Source organism: Antrostomus carolinensis, unplaced genomic scaffold, assembly GCF_000700745.2.
Source record: "Antrostomus carolinensis isolate BGI_N321 unplaced genomic scaffold, ASM70074v2 scaffold22758, whole genome shotgun sequence".
NCBI classification, from domain to species: domain Eukaryota; kingdom Metazoa; phylum Chordata; class Aves; order Caprimulgiformes; family Caprimulgidae; genus Antrostomus; species Antrostomus carolinensis.
The window spans coordinates 1-19,073 of NW_010335298.1; the positions used below are offsets into that span (position 1 = coordinate 1).

The 19,073-nt window shown below is 39.5% G+C and overlaps 1 protein-coding gene across 1 annotated transcript; it reads right to left on the reverse strand.

Moving 5' to 3' along the window:
* Nucleotides 1-808: 808 nt before the first annotated feature.
* LOC104530035 (prominin-1-A-like) lies at nt 809-18,320 on the reverse strand. Its single transcript, XM_010174507.1, has 2 exons — nt 18,098-18,320; nt 809-894 (listed from the first exon to the last, which is right to left on the reverse strand). The coding sequence occupies exons 1-2, from the start codon at nt 18,318-18,320 to the stop codon at nt 809-811; spliced, it is 309 nt and encodes a 102-aa protein (XP_010172809.1).
* Nucleotides 18,321-19,073: the final 753 nt, after the last annotated feature.

Consider the following 19,073-nt stretch of genomic DNA (forward strand, 5'->3'; position numbering starts at 1 on the left):
TCCTGGTCACGAGGGCACAGTGCTGGCTCAAAGGTTCAAACAGTCACGCAGAGGTTACCAAGCTACTGGAGCAACAGGCTCATTGTTGGGAAGACATGGAAGCACAAGCCTTTCCCCCTTCAAATCCCAAGATCATTCGGGTCATCCTTATTCAAGGCAACTTGTCCATTGCATGGTCGTGGTTAAGGTTCCTAGTGCAGGAACTCAGTTAATGATATTGCTTCAAAACTGGGCTACTGTCCTTGAAAACAGCCTGAAAATGTTACATTTTATCTTCTCTTGCTACCAGATACCCTAAGAATTTCAACTGTTACAGGATAATCATAAACCTCGAGAGAACGGAAAATATCCTTGATGTGATTAGCACGCTACATAAACTAAAACATACTTCATAAGTAGGCTATGGAAACTTTGTTTTACAAAGGCACCAGAACCAGCATGTAAACTCAGCTTTTTGAGGACAATAGCTGAAGCTAACATGGGAGTTGTGCAGTAATGGTTCTCTCTAAGCATTTTTAAATAAAAACAGTATTTTTCAATACAAAGAGCCTTCAATCTTGGTGCAACAGACACCACAATCACATTACAGTTGGAATTTATAAGTAAGCCTTAACTATGCATAGCTTCTTTACAGTAGCTTATGAAATTATCTTTGTCATATTTTTTAAAAGGTTTTGGTCACACATTTTGTATGAAATCAGACTTTTTATTCAAAAATTTCATTCTTATATCCTGTTGTTATAGCTTTAAAATACTACTTCCCATTTTAGAAACAAAATTGAATTTCAAAGTCATTGTTTTCATTGTTTTATGCAGATACACATAGACAATTTACCTTTTGATAATCATCCTGTGTATTTCCAAACTTCTGCTGTGCTAGTTTTCTGACGAGATCTGAAAATAAGCAAGAATATTCCAGATTTTTAAACCATATAAAAACGGGGGAAGAGGATGGTATGAATTCTACTGTCAGGTAGGTACTATGAAATTAAGAACAGATATCAACAGGATAGGCAAGCACATAAGTGTTTCCATAAACCTGTCTAGTAACAACATTTTTAATCAACTGTATACTTTATGAGCCATTTTAATCAATTCCCACTGAAATGCAGTGAAGGTTTTTCTGAGGTCATCCTCTGTACCATAAAATCATTATTAAAAGTTAATCACAAACTTATCGATTACTTGGACAACATTCTGGGTATCAGCTTTGCTTCATGGTTAGGCCAAGTACATACATAGGTACATACACACACACACACACACACACACAGAGCATTAGATACATAATATGCAAAACAAGCATGTTAATGATGACTTGACTGAATGGTAAAAGGAAGAAGGCCCTTATCCTGACAACATTATCCCAATTTTTTTAATTTTTTTTTTTTGGGGGGAGCTCAGACCAACAGAGTATGCAACACTGCCAAAACAAACCAGAAAGCCTAACGTGCCAGCTTACTGTGTGCACAGCTCCATGTAATACACTAATTTTAACTTATTCACAATACAGACGAAACACAGCAACCACCAAATAAAGAAAGTAGGAATCTAAGTGCCACAAATACTGTCACTTAACATTATAAATATCATTTTACCACACTCATTTCTTTCAGTAAGCCCCAGCAGCTCAATGAACAGATGCCCCTTTTTGGGACATCACCAGCCTACCCACCCTTTCTGAGGTTCCAACAGCCCTATGGGAACTATGCTGGGAACTGTGTCATTTCCATGACACTGCACTTGAGGAGGGCCACCACCAGCTCTGCAGACCCTCTGCCTCAGAGGGGCATCAGAGGCTCCAGGTGTGCTCCATGCTAGGCTGTGTAAAAGCAGCAGTGTTCAGATGTTTGGGAGAAATGACTGAGTGAATTTCTGGTCTCTTCTGATGAAGGAGCACACCACACCTCAAGGAGGAGTGCTCTGCCCCCACTGTTCACACAGAGTTGGACTTCATGGTACTATTGCCCCGTCATTAGTCTCCACATATGCAAATGAACATACTTTATTAAAAACCTGCAAAAACTTATGTTTCCCATCTTGAGGATCAATAAAGGACCTGAATGTTCAGAACTGACTGTTTACCTCCCAAAAATCCAAGCCCTCTCAGAATTTATTGTAGCACTTGCGAAACATGTTCAGTGAGTTCAGAGAGGCTGTGATCGCACACCTCTCTAATCCTGCACGTGGCTCAGGAAAACAAAGCCCTAAGCAAACAGTGCCCATGGTCCTTCCTCCCCAACACACTGCAGAGGGAGCGTGGATTCAACTGATCTGCAAGTTGGAGAGATCCTGAGGAGTTCTTCACAGAAAAATGTCCAAGGAAAGAAAACACACAACAGCGAGGCAACAACTGCTGTTTTTAGGAAGGTATTCCCTGCAAGGAAGCTGCAGCCAGCAAGACTGACAATTAAAAATTAAAAAAATAAAAATCTGTTAACATATCACAGGAGTGTCAAGCCACAAATCATCCACAGACAGGAAGCACATTCTGTAACATGGAGAGAGCGCTAGCAGTAGATGATCAAGGACTCTCATTTTGGAAAGACCATACGTAAGGTAGAAGATAAGCCTGAATCCCACAATAACAGAAGTAAACTCAAAACATACCTATAACAAGCACCTGGGAAGAACAAGAGTTGTAATCCCTGCAAACCCTTCCACATTCTCCATCCTGAGAATTGGGAGAACATTGAAGGAAAGGGCACACACCACAGTATGGGCAACACACAACTGATGCACTGCTGCAGCCCTGAGAAACCTCGCACACTGGCACCAGCAGAGTCCTCCCTGGATCAAGGCCATCCCAGACAGCACCTCTGTTTCTCTGGGAGTTTCAGCAGCAAGGAGGTATAAAGCAAGTGAGGCAGAACAGCACCAGTCCCAAAGATTTAATTCACACTGGTTGTTAGACAATTTTTTCTTCTTCAGCAGAGGCAACATTTCTTTCTTCTTGTTTACATCTATATACCTACCAAGTAAATAAATTTAAGAAATATTGGTGCATAAAATATAAATGCAATTAATTTTCTCTACAGCTAGATGCCTTTTAGCAAGCAGGAAAAGAAAAGGGCTAAAACAACCCTCCTCTTTATGTATTTATTGAGCCATTTAGCCTTGTGTGACAACACACTGCAGAACAGCCACTAAAGAGAAACTTCTATCATCTTAAATAAGAATGCAATGGGAAGGAAGAAAAAGGAATAGCTCCTGCAATCCTCAGTGGTATGAAGCAGCACAGACTACCTGTGTGGACGCAGTCAAACACAGAAGCCACCTGCCCAGGATGCTGTGGCATCACCCTCCTTGCAAGCAGGAGGGCCCCCAGCAACCTGCTCTCACTTCCAGGCTACTCCTAACTTGGAGATATATCTTGCTTTGGAAAAGGGTTTAACCCAATGATCTCCAGAGGTCCCTGCCAATGTGAATTATCACAAAGGTATTCTACAATCACCATGACTTTTTATTACAACTTATTTAACGGAGGAGTGAAAGCACTGCCCGGAAACACATAAGAAACCTAAATTTCTCACTGTCAGGAAAGGGTACAAGATAAAATTTTAAAAGCATTAGCCTTTCTTGTTAAATTAAGGTTGAAAGTTTTTACCCATTCTTCTAGCTGAGTGTCTGTCCCCATCATAAATTAAAATTAAAAAAAAATCATTTTATATAAAGTTTTACAAACATTTATACACATATATATATATTTATGGACATCTGTATGCATATGTAAAACTACTCAATAGAAACAGAGGACAGTTGAAGCTGGGACCACTTGAGATCATCCAGTCCAAACCCCCCAGCTCAGTGCAGTCACCCACTGCAGGTTACCAAGGGCCATGTCCAGGCAGGTTTTGAGTATCTCCAAGGAGAACATCCAATACTTCAAAAAAAAAAAACCAAACCCAAACCATACAAATAATCAAACAAAAAACCAAACAAAAACCAATACCCAAACCAAAACTAATCTCATTACTTGTGGTATGCTTAAATCACTCAGACTGTTCCTGATTCAGGTTTTCATTTATACCATTTCTATAATTTATAGCCTGCCAAAAAAATGACAGAAATGACCTGAATACACTATGACAAACTGATTCAGAAAGCAGCATTTTCAAAGTGTTTTTGAAATACAGGGGCTTTAGAGCCTGTTCATCAGAAACTAAAGCACTGTTAGATTTATAATGAGGAAGAGAGCCTGAAAATAGGTACAGGAAGCTCCCACACAGATTGAATAAGTTAAATGGGGAGAATACAGGTTTCATACGTGGCACAATGGCCAATATTACACAGCCCATTTCTCCATTTAATTTTCCAGAATATGAGGTTTCCCTGCTGAATAAAGATTTACTACTTATATTACTGTGTAATGATTTTTTAGAAGTAGCATGAATCTTCAGGGTGTTTTGCTCACCAGGCAGCACACAGTAATTGACCAATCTTTACCATGAATTTACTATTTCAATAGCTTTCACTATTAACTGGATTGGACACACTCCTAGTTAATTAATTTCAAGTGAAAATGTGGAAATCGGTTATATAACCCATAAAAAATAATTTTGGCTGTAACTGAACGTGAGATTACCTGCAGTTGCTCACCCACACATCTGTAAGCAGAAACATGCCTCGGTGGCTCGCAGCATCAAGAGTGTCCCTATTAGGTTTTACGCACATTAAAAGCAATCACGGTCCCCGCTGCAGCGCTGAAGGGCTGAGCAGGGGAATGTCCTGTGCCAGGTACTGTGTGAACACAAGCATCATGTTTTCAGATATCTCCTCACTGTAGCACAGTGAGGAGATGTCTCAGCTCACTTTTAATTCAGCCTGTGATTTCAGTTTGCTTTTCTGAAGCACCTTTCCTCTCTGGCTAGAACAACTCATCTCTAGCTTTCAAATAAGTTTTCATTTAAAAGTGAACTAAGGTAACTCCACACAACTCTCTTCTGTGTTATCGGTAGAGTACCACCTCGAGGCTGATTTCTGTTTCACATATAAAAGTGCTAGGTAGGTGTGATAAAAAGTGGCGTCCTCTATTTTCAAACTAATGGGATTACTTCCGAAATCTCAGCTTGACCAGCTGCACACATTGTTTCCCAGGACCAGTAATCCAAGGCTTTAGCACAGAACACATTTTATCACTGGGGTTAAAGAGATTTACCTTGTGAGACTCATTTACACAGCTAATTACATTACCACTTTGCTCTGGCTCCTTCCTGTTCTCATCACACATGTGAAATGCCATATGCCCTAGCAAATCTAACTAGCCAGATGAACTGTTAATTTACCAGTGCAATTTGTGATGAAATATTGAGCACCTCTGAGAAGCCTCAGTTAAGAAAACATAATCACCAACTCCTCATTGTACACATATTGTCTACATACACTCAATAGCTCATTATCCAGACAAGAAAATGAGGTTAGCACTAGGCTTGCTTCTTAGAACTGCTCTACACAAAGGGATAGCAAAAATAATAGAGGTTTAAAAATAATCTGTGTGGCTATTAAGTATCAACATAAATTAGTTACAAATTCTTCTACCAAGAAATCTTTTCAAATCTAGGTGACAGGAAAACAGCCAGAGTAAAACCTTTGGGAATGCTATGCTTTATCTTCACTCAAACAATGCCATTGAGCCTGTGCAGTTATAGTACAACTCCAGCATTAATCAAATTATGCCAGAAATTATTTTATCTTTTTATGCATAATATAACAAATTAGGCTTTTGTTCTGAAAAGGACTTCAGGCAAATCAGTAAGAACCAGGAGTGAAGCATTCATGTCACACTGAATGAAGATTTTTCAAAACAATAAGGGAGGATTACATAGATAATACAAATGATAAATTAATAACTGCATTAATGCTCTCTCTCTCTCTAATGCATATCATGGTATTTAATCCCATTCCCCTTGATCTATAACAGAGTTAACGGACTACACATACACACTGAACAGTTCAGCATCTCTCTGACTACGGGTCAGTTTGACCACATTTAGTGTCACAAATAAGTAGCAAGAATTAGTCTGAAATTCATGAATTAAAATGGTTTCAAGGTTGTCTTTTTTATTCTCTAATTATGACCCAGACTAACAAATAACTCCTGCAAGTCCAAGAAAACCAGAAAAGCTGTATCAGCCTTTCAGACTCATCATCAGAGATAAAAATCTTTCAAGTATCTTATAGCAAGTTTTACTGCAAGTGAAGTTTATTGACATTTTAAAATACTTGCTTTGACGTGAATGGGGCTTTGGTTGCTTCCCCAAAGTTAGAAAACCTCTAGCCATTAGCCTTTACTATGGTCAGATTCAGCTCCATCAGAGGTCTCCTACACCAGGTAACCCAGGGTCCCCCTCTTTACTGCCACTAACTACCTGACAGCTCTGCTCACTCTTAGTGTCCCTAATCACACAGCGATCACTTGGCTCTGGTTCCAGTGAAGATGGAGGCTCAGTAATGTTGATGGCCACGCACACTGGCACAGAGACTTCAGAGAGGGTCCTGCCACACTGCTCACCCCATGCAGTCTGTCCACTTTCTGTAGAGCAAGAAGAAGACTCACTTTATAGGAAGTCTCAGAGATAAGGAGATCTTTCCACTTCCCATACAATAAGAGACCACTGTAGTCCACAGATGAGGAGTCTAATGCGGGCATTCACTCACACAGTCTAGACCACCCCCTTCCAACTCCAGATTCAAAAGGGTCACTCCTCTCTTCACAATGTCTCCCTCAGACAGACTTAGGCCATAACCCTCATCCTCAGACTAAGAATAAAAATCAGCCACCTCAGATAAATTTTCCCACAGCTTTTAGGCAAGCTCTCTCTTCATACAATTCCCTGTTTTTTTCTTTGAGTTACTGGAAACATCAGGCTGGTTCAGCTTCTACCCTCCTGCTCCTCACAAGAGGCTATACTGGCCTTCTTCCCTTGGAGCACAACTCCTGAGTGACACCTGTCTTCCCTTGCTTCTGAAGCCTACACACCAGACCACCTATTTATACTACAGAGATGGTGAAAGGAAATTCTCTGTTCAATCACCTGTTTATTCATCTGCATTAAAGAAATAATGTGCAAAAACTATAATCTTAAAACATCATTCATGCCTTTGAAAAAGAAAAGAGGTGAGTAAGAAAGGAACCTTGCTGCTATATCTCATCACTAGCATGCAAAACAAAGGTGTCCTGGTTTTTAGCTGAAATAGAGCTGGTTTTCATTTTAGTAATTAGAAGAGTGGTGTTTCAGTTTCCAGCCTGGGACTCTCTGTGAGAGACACTGATAACGTACCAGTGTTCACATTTTTGTCACTGGAAGTGAAGGACTTTGTGTTCTGTTAGTCCACAAGCACAAGATCTAAGGGGGGGGAGAAGAATATTTAAATTAATAAACTTAATTGACAGTTAGATATGCCAATGGGGTATTCCATATCATATCATGTCATGTCCAGTATATTAGTGAGGGTCTCTTCCTCTTTTCTCTCTCTCTGGCTTTCCCTCGGGCTCTCGTTCTTCCGGGATTGCGGTTTCGGTTCGGGATTGTCGCTCCTCTGGGATCGTTATCTGGGAACAGGCCGGGTTCGGTCAGGAGGGGGATGAGCTATAACATTGGGTGTCATTCACTTGCATATTTTGTTACTATTATCATTATCTTTACTATTTTAATACTATTAATAGTATTATTTTAAGTTTTCTCTCTATTATTAAACTGTTCTTAGCTCAGCCTACAAGCCTCCTTATCCTTGCCCCCCCAGTCCTCTCCCCTATCCCCTGGGGGTGGGGGGCAAGTGGGTGAACAGCTGTGTTGGCTGCTGGCCAAGGGCTAGCCCAGTGAAACTATCACAGAAGGCCTAGAACCTGTTATTCTTCAGTGGCTGGAAGAACTTGTTTGAATGGAGATAAAGGAAAAATACATCCTAAATTCCTTAAGTATTTTAACTTCTCATCTCATCTGCTTTGGCAATCTGTCTTTTCATCCTCTTCTACCTTCAGCATGCTATTTCCTCTCATCAACACCATTGTCCATTCCCATTTTCTGACTCCACATTCTTTAATTACATGGTTATCAAAAGCAAGAGAAATATACTTATCTTACAGTACTCTGGCTTAATCTCAAAATCCAGCAACACATAATATGACACAAGTAAAAACATAATAAAGGCATTTTTAAGGTCTCAGCAGACTTGTAAAGCACATACTGCTTTATTCATAGTTGAAAGGACAAGCTACTAGCCCACCTAGATGAGCCTTAGTTTATAGGGGATGCAGTGAGGGACAGTGTGAGAGGAGGTAGAGCTGCAATATGACGTAGGTAATGAAGAGATGAACAGCTACAAGCAGGACTGAAACTGTAGGAGTGGTCTGAACAGGGCAAGTTTTTATCAGAGCACAGGTGGGACTAAGCACAGTGTAATCACTGAAGGTGAGAAATTGCAGAGCAGCAAAAGCTTCTGAGCCAACAGGCTGCAGTAACCAGAACACGAAATTAAGGAGACCTTCCCCCCAACTCTTTGCACCCTGCAACAAAATACCACTGATCTACTGAAGAAATCATGCAGCAGTGAATCAGATTAATAGTAACAGTCAATGAACTTCATTCATGCACATAAGAAGTTCCCCAATTTTCCAAAAATATGGCCAAAACAATGAAAGTTTTATAAACTTAGCTTCCTCAAGGTTGTTATTAGTCAGGAAGACCAAATGGGTAATTTAAGTCTTCCACAGAAACTCCTCACACCTTGCAACTGCTCCAGACTTGAGTTTATTCCCTTACTACAGTCACATCATCTGTTCACATACTGCTTTCCATCAACGTGCACAGACAACGTTAAAGAGTCTGGTCACGAAAAAGTTTAAAGAAAAAAAGAAATAGCCACAATATTGACTGTTACAGGACACCTAGAATGAAAGATTTCTCCTTTGAAAATAACCTTTGCAAGGACTTTCTAGTTGTTCTTTGCTACAAAGAAAGTTCTGTTCTTGCTGCAGTTTTGGAAAAAGAACAAAAAGACAGAAGCCTTTAGAAAAATCTTTGCTTTGGAGGCTGCAATAAATTTGCATATATCATGCAGAAACAAAGTCAAGTAGAAAGCTTTGAAGAAGTATTCCACACAGAAACTGCACTCTCTCATTTTCTGAAGGCAACAAAACTTCTTTAACACATTGTTTGTGCCATGGCAGCTATTTTTTGCCACTCACTTTGTTTGCAATAGCTACCTAAAGTTCTCTCTAGCCCACCATCTGGTAAGGATTTACAACAGATTATGGGCAAAGATTTAACTTGGTACACTGTCTATGCTTGTCTGTTTTAGCACACTGCAGACACTGAACAACTTCTTGGTAGTGTGGGTTGTGCAGACAGACTGGACTTTAAATTTTAATCAAAATGGTAAATACTTAAGATTGTATTAACAGCATCTTTTCTGCTCCTTTCTCTCCTCAGAAGTTGTTTTAAACTGAGGAAAGTGCAGAAAATCCTCTCGGATATTGCATAGCTTGAATTACTGGAAACATAAACACAGATAATAGGGAATGACATGCTGGAGCCCTGCTGGTACCAGCTTTTAATTACCTCCGTGACTGGCATTCTGTCAGCTTCACTGAGATGCCTCAGAATTCCCTCTCTCCGTTTTCCCATTTCTGCAAGGGCCACAATTTTCCCCACGTTTGATAACTGTGGCACGCATATTGGTTCAAAGTACTACAGAGATCACTACTTCACAAAAAAAAAAATAAATAAAATAAATCAAAGCAACAGTAAAAGTTGCTACTCTGAAGAAAGTTAATTTGGCTTGAAGTCTATATTTGTTCTGTACAGGTACTCTCAAGCATCTTTCAGCTGAGTTAAACAGCCAAAGCTATACCTAGTAGCAGTAACAATATTCAGATTCACAACTGTAATCACTGTTTAAAGTTCACAAAAATAAAGTATTTTGGTATATTTTCAGAGAAAAGTAAGATCTTGACTAAGTTATGATGACAATATAGGTCATAATTTAATCACAACTCTTTTTAGATGAGAAGAAATATACCTGCATATTGCAAAAAAAAAAAAAAAGTGTCAAAGCAGGTTTGCAGGGTGTTTTTTATAACTGGTAGGCTTACACAAAGATGTATATAGTCAGCTTAGACTGCAATAGCTGATATTCACGGCAGCTGATTTTAGTTCTAACAAGAAGATAAGTTGCTGGTGGAAAAGGAAGTATGCTAAAAAGCTTTAATACCAATATGGAAAGATTTAATACTGTTAAAAGGATGACAAAAAAATACTAGAATTAAATTACACATTTATTTCGCTCCAGTAACTCTTGAGCAGTGCATATTCATTGCCATTGTTAAGCCAGGAAAATCATGGAGCCTCAGCCCAGTGGCCTGAAAACCCAAACGATGTCTGCAGTCACAGCTAAGTTTCAGAGGTTCACATGCAATACACATGACCAGAAAATGTGGCTGACTTAAAACTTATTCCATTCCACTTCTCACCATACAAGATGTTGCAGGCATGCTCTGGAAGTCTTAAATAAGCTTTCATGCTTTTAGTGGTTTAGATTTCCTGACTAGTTTTGTTTACAGAGGGAAGGACACAGAGAACTGCCTTCTTCACATGGAGTGCTCTGATTGTGCACTGGCATCTGAAAGGTAAAACTCGGGCTTTGACCAAGTTGATGCTCAAGTTGCTTATCTCTTTGCTAAGAGATACTAAATGGTATGACTAATCTTTTAGAGAAGTAAGAAAAATGAATGCACACAGACAGAGCTGAATTTCAGTGTTTACTATAATTGCTAGTACACAGACACCACGCTATATTCAACATACCTAATGTTACCACCACACAGTAGTACTAATTATCCAGACACACGCATTTTTAGGATATGGTACCTTTGCTTTTTTCTTTAAAAATATACAAACCCTGTCAATGAAGCTTCTTTACCTAAAATGATAAACAAACAACAAGGCCATCTTCTGTCACAATACCATCCTGTACCTCCCACCCTTCCCTTCTTTGTAGTCGGCATCCCTGAATTTACATGTGCCCAGAACTCATCCCCTGCGCAGAGAGGCAGGGAATGCTGCTGCTCAGCTCTTCGGTTACACCTTGTATCTCCCATTAATGTCCATAGACAAACAGGAGAGGGTTGGGACAGCCAGAAGCACTGGCCTGGCACTGCCCACACTGTTACTATTAGCAGGTTTCCCGAGCCAACTCAGTACCTCGCCCAGAAAATGCCCAACCCACTTGCCAGGAAGAATTCCCAACAGACAGAAAGGACAAAGCTGTCTAATTTGGAGGGGTAGAAGGCAGTTGAGGTTTGGGAAGTATGACCCAAGTCTCACAACTGTAGAACCAGACCCAGTGCCACACAACTGTAGAACCATTTTATTTATTATTATAATATAGCCTCCCAGAGGCACCACCACTTGAGGTGCCCTCCAGCCTATTACCACAGCCATCTGAAGACCTTCCCAACAGAAAGTAACCCAACTCCCTCAAACTCTGCGTAAGGTTAATTTTCACTAGTTTCTCCCTTCTGTCCTAACAGTGTTGAAATGGCGAAGCTGGATTGGCATTTTCCAATTGCTGTCAAGGCATGTTTTTTCTCCCAGGCACAGCTGGCAGGCAGTATCAAACCAGATCAAGGCAAGAACTAAGGATACTGTAGAGAAAGGATTCCAGATGTGTGCATAGTGTGAGACTTTCAGATGATCAGTTATGCTACACTGGTTAAAAAATGACTTGCATATTTTCCACATAATAGCTGTCTGCAAAAGACATTCCTTGTTTCTGTAATCCAAAAGAAGTGGTCAAGAAGACATCAGAAAGTGTTCATGTCTGTAACTACACTTTTCTGTAGTAGCCTCTAGTAGATAATCTGCATAAGCCTCCCCTCCCTAAAACCAGTCTCCTCCCTGTCCACAGAAAAATCCTTTTGACAATCAATCTGTTAGATACTCTACAGCCTGGAATTGTTCAGCGAAAAACGAATTATTCTTCTGATGCCTAAGAAAATAAAAAAGCAGGCCTTAAATCTGCTTCAGAACATTCTCAGAGTGTTTCTTGTTTACATGGGTATGTCATCAAGCAGAGTCGCTTAACTTCCCAGTATGAAATGAGTAACGATTTTTAAATACTATTTCATTAAATGTATATGAGTGGGCAGAGAAAAGAAGAGGCTAATTTATCTTGTATCTTCCTGCTGCTTCATCTTCCCTAGTATTTCCAACATTAGACACATTTTTCTCAATGTATGCACCTTATTACCAAATAAAGGAGCACTGTGAGTCCCCCTTCTTATCCCAGTTCTACCTAAATGACACCACCACTACTTGCTATATATAACCTCTGTCACTGAAATCTGCCTTTTTTTTTATATACACACTTCAGTTACTAAATTCACATCACAGCTATAACCACCACCGCAGTGCTGGGAAATAAACAAAACAAAATAAACAAAAAAACCCCAAACCAAGCACAATTACAGGGATGTGGTGAAGGCACCGACTCTACAGCTTACAAAAAATGTCATTTCACAATATAGCTTAGCCAATCGAACAGGTAACTTACTAAAGTGCAGGTCTTGGTCTTTCTCCCTTCTGTTCCTGCACCAGCAATTGCATTTGTGCTCCCAACCCAGCTCCAGGACATAAACTTTAAGAAAACCAACCCACATGCACAAGGGGGTAGCTGTCAAACACTAGCTCAAAAAAAGTCTACTACATCAGTGCAGCTCCACATCCAAACTAGACCTGAGACTTCACACAATTGGAAAAGGGAATTGTAATTTATGTTTTTATAAAAAGGTCATAATTGCTTTGGGTACCTGAACAGTATCTTATATTGCTGAACTGCAGCACCTGCACTAAGTCAGAGCCAGAGAGCAGTCCTTTCACTGCACGCTGGGGTGGACATGCCCAGTGCTCCTGGGAAAGTCTCAAGTTTAAAAACAAAAGGGCATTACCAGCCACGCGCAGCTGAGTTTAGCTCCAATGCTGCAACATCCAGACATGCATTTTTTTTTGCGTAGGGGAGCTGTAGAAGATTTATTGCTAACAGGAAACAAAGCTAAAGTAGAAATGGACAGCCCAGAACTAAGCAGTTAACAAAAGGCAAAGTTAGTTTTTACACCAAAAAAAAAAACCCAAAACTAACAGACTTACTGAGTTTTTAACTGAGGGAGATAAAGCGTTTTGATTACTTGCTTTAGAACCTCACATCCAACACAGCTAATGTATTTTTTTAAAAAATCAATATCCTAGGAATTCAAACCTACCTACAACAACAGGGGTTTGCGTATCCATTTTCTATTACAGCTATATTAGCTAGAGAGACACTGTTTATTTTCACATCAAGTTACATATTTTGGGTTTGTTGGGGTTTTTTGGGGGGTTTTTTTAATGTTAAAATGTTTTAACTGCTGAATACACTCATTCGACAGACTAATTGCAGAGATATGGAACACAAGACTACTTGCTGAACTCAACAATTTGGAGCTGCTTTAAAGGCTGACCAGGTGAGGAGAATGGAAAACCAAAAAGGATCAGAGGCAGGACTTTGCATTAAAATAGTCAAGTTCTGACCCTCAGTCTTATGCTCAAACTGCTCAGGAAGTGAGATTCCACAAACAGAAAGAATTGAGAGGTGTAGTCCAGGTCTAAAAAACAGTTTGCTCTTGTTCCCCACAGGCAAATAGTACACTTAACTCTTCATACTGTTTTGCCCAGGAAGTACCTGCATTCAACAGTTGATTCTGATGTTAAAGTTTTATTCCTGCTTCAGCAGAAACAGAGTGATCCAGAATAAAAAGCAGAAGCTGGAACAAAGCAGCTGTGACACAGTTGTCCTGCAATACATTCAGGTAGAGCAGAGTAATGCAAACAGGCCTGTAAGTTTTTGTCCTATTTCACCTAAAAATAGGAGCAGGAGCTTTATTCCCAGCTTGTCTCCTTTGTGAACTCTTCAGATTTTCATTACAAGACACAAGCTGTGAAGCTGAAGATTTGTTGTGCACATCCTGCTAGCAAGTGGAATCTCAGATTAACGTCCTCTTACTGCAACTAACAACTGGTTTCCATAGGAACAAAGACAAAGCCATGGTAAGATATTCATAGCAGCCAGAGGATCGTACTGACCATGCCCTGTCTACACCAAGTTCACATCTGAAGATCTCCAACACAACAGGTGGCATGCACATGCACCACGTCACAAGCATGAACTGACCTCAATTTTATTAATAAATTAACGCTTCAGTTTATAACAAATACTAAGTAAGAGAAAAACTGACAATTTGTTTTGTTAGATGTTGTCTTATCTGAGACAATAGAAGCAACCTGTAATTTTTCTCTTATCACCTATATATTTTAAGTGGTGCTATTAACAGAAAAGAATTATGCTCTATCCCACACAGTCCTCAACAAAAGGAGTAGTAGCACCAACCAAGGCACAGCAAGATTAAAGCAACCTACTGAGCCTCAGGTAGCAAAGAAGTGACCAAACAGTCTTTTCCACTCCACTGTATCATTAACTCAAAGTGGAGGCTGCTTCCCTGCATTACCAGTTTATGCTTGGGAGTAAATCCCCTCCTGTTTACACCAGTACACCATCTAGTGAGGACAAAAGTATTTTACTGGTGGAGTTGAAAGCAGAACCTATTTACACTCACTGAAGCACTGCAATCAAATATCTCAGTTCACTTTTTTAAGCAAATTTTTTGCCATATCCAAGGAGCACAGTGCTGGTCTTAAAGATTCAGCAAGCTAAAAAACCTTGAGGAGTTACAGTTCCTTGCCCTGGTTCTGTTACTGCGCTTTATGCGAGCACTATATTTAATCCCATTAATAATTTACCTATTAAACTTAATCTAAGTTGTATGTCCACAAACCGGATGGCATGAACAAATTTAGAAGTGAGTAAATAATTACTCACTCAGATTTAAATAAAAAAAAAACTTACAAAATCTTTCTTGACTGATTTTTTTCTTCAAATTAAGTGATCTCTTTCAACTTTTAAGTAACACATGAGAGCATTTAAATAGATCATAGAATCATAGAATGGTTAGGATTGGAAGGGACCTTAAAGATCATCTAGTTCCAACCCCCCTGCCATCAGCAGGGACACCTTCCACTAGACCAGGTTGCTCAAAGCCTCATCCAGCCTGGTCTTGAACACTTCCAGGAGGGGGCATCCACAACTTCCTTGGGCAACCTGTTCCAGTGTCTCACCACCCTCACAGGAAGTGAAGAACTTCTTCCTAATATCTAATCTAAACCTACTCTCTTTCAGCTTAAACCCATTTCCCCTTGTTTTGTCATTAATTGCCCTTATGAAAAGTCCTTCCCCAGCTTTCTTGTAGGCCCCTTCACGTACTGGGAGGCCGCTATAAGATCTCCCCGGAGCCTTCTCTTCTCCAGGCTGAACAGCCCCAACTCTCAGCCTGTCCTCATAGGAGAGGTGCTCCAGCCCTCAGATCATCCTGGTGGCCCTTCTCTGGACTCGTTCTAACAGGTCCATGTCTTTCTTGTGTTGGGGGCTCCAGAACTGGACGCAGTATTCCAGGTGGAGCCTTAAGGTGTTAAGGTTTAGCAGCACGCAAATACTTTTAAGAAGAACACTTCACGAAGACTCTGATGTACTTCATATTCTGCTTTATCATACTAGCTTTCTTCCTAAGAGGTATAACTTGGGACTAAATGAGTATGACTGTTACACTGTAACACATTCAGGTCCATTGGAGCGCTACTGCAAGCACAAAAATCACTTTCAAAGCCAGGTGAATCTACATGCAATTACACAATCCTGTCACTTTTTTTCCTCCCAGCTAAGAGTACTAACAGTAGATTGGAAAGCCAAACATCAAGTACTTCCAAATATTAGGAAAAAAATATAAGACAACTAAGATCAAAGGTCTGGGTGATTGATGCCAAGTCTTACACACAAATCATGCTTCTCTGTTCAGGTTATACACAACACACTGGGGCATCAACCTGGAGCTAACTCTTCTGGAGCACCAGCTCAATTGGAATGATGAAGTTTTGATTTAGAAACATCAAAAGGCTTGCTTTCTGTGCCCATTTTTGATTATGTTTATTTTCAGCTCTGAGTCAGAATTAACTCTATTTCAAGCTGTCAGTTTAAAAAAAAAAAGAAAAAAGCTTTTTAAACATGTAACTACACCATTAATACACTGAATGTGAAAATAGAACAGCATATGGCAAAAGAGATTATGGGGATTAACCAATTAAATGGTATGACTCAAACTGACATGATCCGTCAAATCTGTATTTTGAGGTAGGTGAGGGCATGGGAAAAGGACTTCACCCAGTGCAAACACTGAAAGCCAAACTTCCAAAAATAACTGATTTGGTAAAAAGTATCTGCGAGGAAGGAAGGGGGGAGTGGGTAAGAGGTACTCAAAGCTTACAAGCTAAGAACAAGTGATTTACTTCTGCATGTCTCCTTTTTCTTTAAGGCTGGATTTCATGACACCTATTTGATGCAGAACTTACTACAAGCAGTCCTACAGGACTACAATCTTGATCATAAATTCTATATGCAGTAATTATTTACATGCTTAGGACACATAATATTAAATTTGACATACAAAGGTACAAACCAAATTCCTATTAACATAAAGACACAGTAGACATCTCACTGAAGTCAAGTTTCCACAACCACCAGAGAATCAACTATTCAAGCAGGGCTTTAGAACGAACGAAGGCCTGTTTCTCACAGTTGAATGCAGATGACAATCCTAACGTATCAGGTCTCACAGACAGGCAAATAATTCATCTGCAGATGTAATGGAAGGAAAGAGGCCACAAAAGCAGAGGAAACAGTTCCTCCAAAAGGTGACATTACTGTCAGCTTCATGTAATTGCCCTCATTACGCTTTGTGTAAGACCAGCTCAGAAGACAGATCCTGCAGAGAACAGGCCAGATTTTGCTCTCCAGGTTAACACCTGGGACTCTGGGCACTTGTCTAAATAGAATTCATTCATTCAAGTTCATTTGAGCTCATTCTTCTACAGCTATTTAAGAAACATAAAAAATACAAGCAAATTATAGTTCACAAGTATCATACGGGTACATGACCAAATAATTTATTTAAGATTTTAAATTACTGAAGATTTTAATATATAAATAAATTGAATGGTGTATTAAGAAATAATATAAACTTTTTATACAGTTACAGCTAAACCACCAAAAGGAATCAATAACAAAACAAAGCCATTCTTAGATTTTATTAAAACTTTGCCTCCATATGATTGTAAATGCCAATACTATTCAAACACATTAGCATGTTCTTTTAAAAGCTAAACGAAACAAAAACCATGTTGGAAAGTTAAACTGATACAACTACCACATCCACAAACACACAGAATTCCCAAAAGCACCTTTTAATCAATGCAACCTCAATAAGCACACAGTTCTCTGATATCTTAACTTTTCCTTTAGAAGAAGCAACTTAGTAGGAAAGGAATGAAAAAAAAAAATCTCAAGAAATTCAGTTTCAAATCTTAACTTCAGCTCACAAAGGAACAAGGAGTTAGACGTGGCTATGTAATGGAACTGCCCCAACATAAAACTGGATTGTGGATGCAGATATGGAAAAGCATGAAATTTATTTCAAGTTGCCAAGTTTCCATTTCCTAGGCTGAATCTCATAATATTATAACCACCTGACTGTTTATCATAATATGCAAACCTCAGAGCTACCTCATGTATTTAGTATCAATTACAAAGCAGTTTATGCTTTATTACTGTCCCACGCTTCTGAACATACATAAGAAAAAGCTTCAGCTAAAAAAAAAGCCTGAAAAGCATCAGTGACAGCTTTGAGAAATGTAAGCAGAGTCCTCTGAAATCTCATCAACATTTCATTTTCATTAACAACCCACACACACACACACACACACACACACACACACTATGCTTAGCAGAAAAATGTTTGTTCGTATAAAACAGTACACATTCCCAGGCCATAACACGTGCTACTAACAAAGCCTTTCATAATAATTTAGTTCCAGATGATGGTCTTGGTATCTACAACAGGATGAATGCATAAATAGCAAATCTTTACTTAAAAAAAAATTAAAAAAAAAAATCTACTTACCTTGAGGAAAAGAATTTGGCTGCACTAAGTATAGGAATGAATGTACTGTTTCAAACAAAACTCCTATTGGCCCAGGTTCATGGTATACACCGGTATCATACGTCTTGGCTGGTACAAATCCAAAATCCAAAGTCCCAGGAGGCGGTTTGTATATAGGCTGTACCTCTGAAACAGTACTTCCACAAAACAGCAGCAGCAGCAGCAAACAGAGTTCCACAGCCATAGCTAGCAGTATTCATAAAACTGGAGGTAGAGATGCTTGTCCCACCAAGTCTAGAAATCTTCAATACATTCACTTGGGGGTTAGCTTTCCAGCTTTCACACTGGTGCACCCTCACACTTTTTATTCTTTAACGTATTCTTGCTTCGGAGTGGTTCAGAAGCCTCTTGTGGAAATGACTCAGCGCACCATCTCTAGCAAAAACAAGAAAGAGCTCATTAAGGTGTGTGCAAACAAACAGGAAAATGCAAGATAACCTGCAATCCTCTGTGGAAATTCAACATCTCAATAGTTGTAAAAGGAAGCCAGATAGGATAGAAAAGAAAATAAAAAGATTGAGGTTTGTGAATAATATGGTCTACTGCATACACTGTACTTGAAAGATGGGGGAAAAAAAAACATTATGCATTGTTCCAGGTCAGTGAGTTTTCAAAAACAAAGCAGAGCGTTCAGACAGCTCCAAGGGAAACAGAACTAAATGAACAATGTATGAATTGCACTTCTGACTAAGTACAATATGTCACGTCACACCAGTTATACAGCGCATTTAATCAGGCACTTGATGTTACCATAGTTGATGGCAATTGTTACAAGTCATATCCTGTAGCTTCTTTAATCTCTACCTGTCAGTAAAACCTTCCAGCTTTAATCTATAACTTTCCAGTTTATTACAGGACTCCGCTTTCCTTCCCCATGCATGACCTAGCAGAGGTCATCCTTCTGACGCCACTTTCACAGCTAAAGTGACAGATTCCA

Bases quoted from the DNA above. Each gene is read 5' to 3' on its own strand.
- LOC104530035 (XM_010174507.1), bottom strand. From the start codon at position 18,320: ATGGCTGTGGAACTCTGTTTGCTGCTGCTGCTGCTGTTTTGTGGAAGT. The intron at 895-18,097 runs GTAAGTAGATTT...GCTTATTTTCAG, and splicing joins GCCAAATTCTTTTCCTCAAG to ATCTCGTCAGAAAACTAGCA.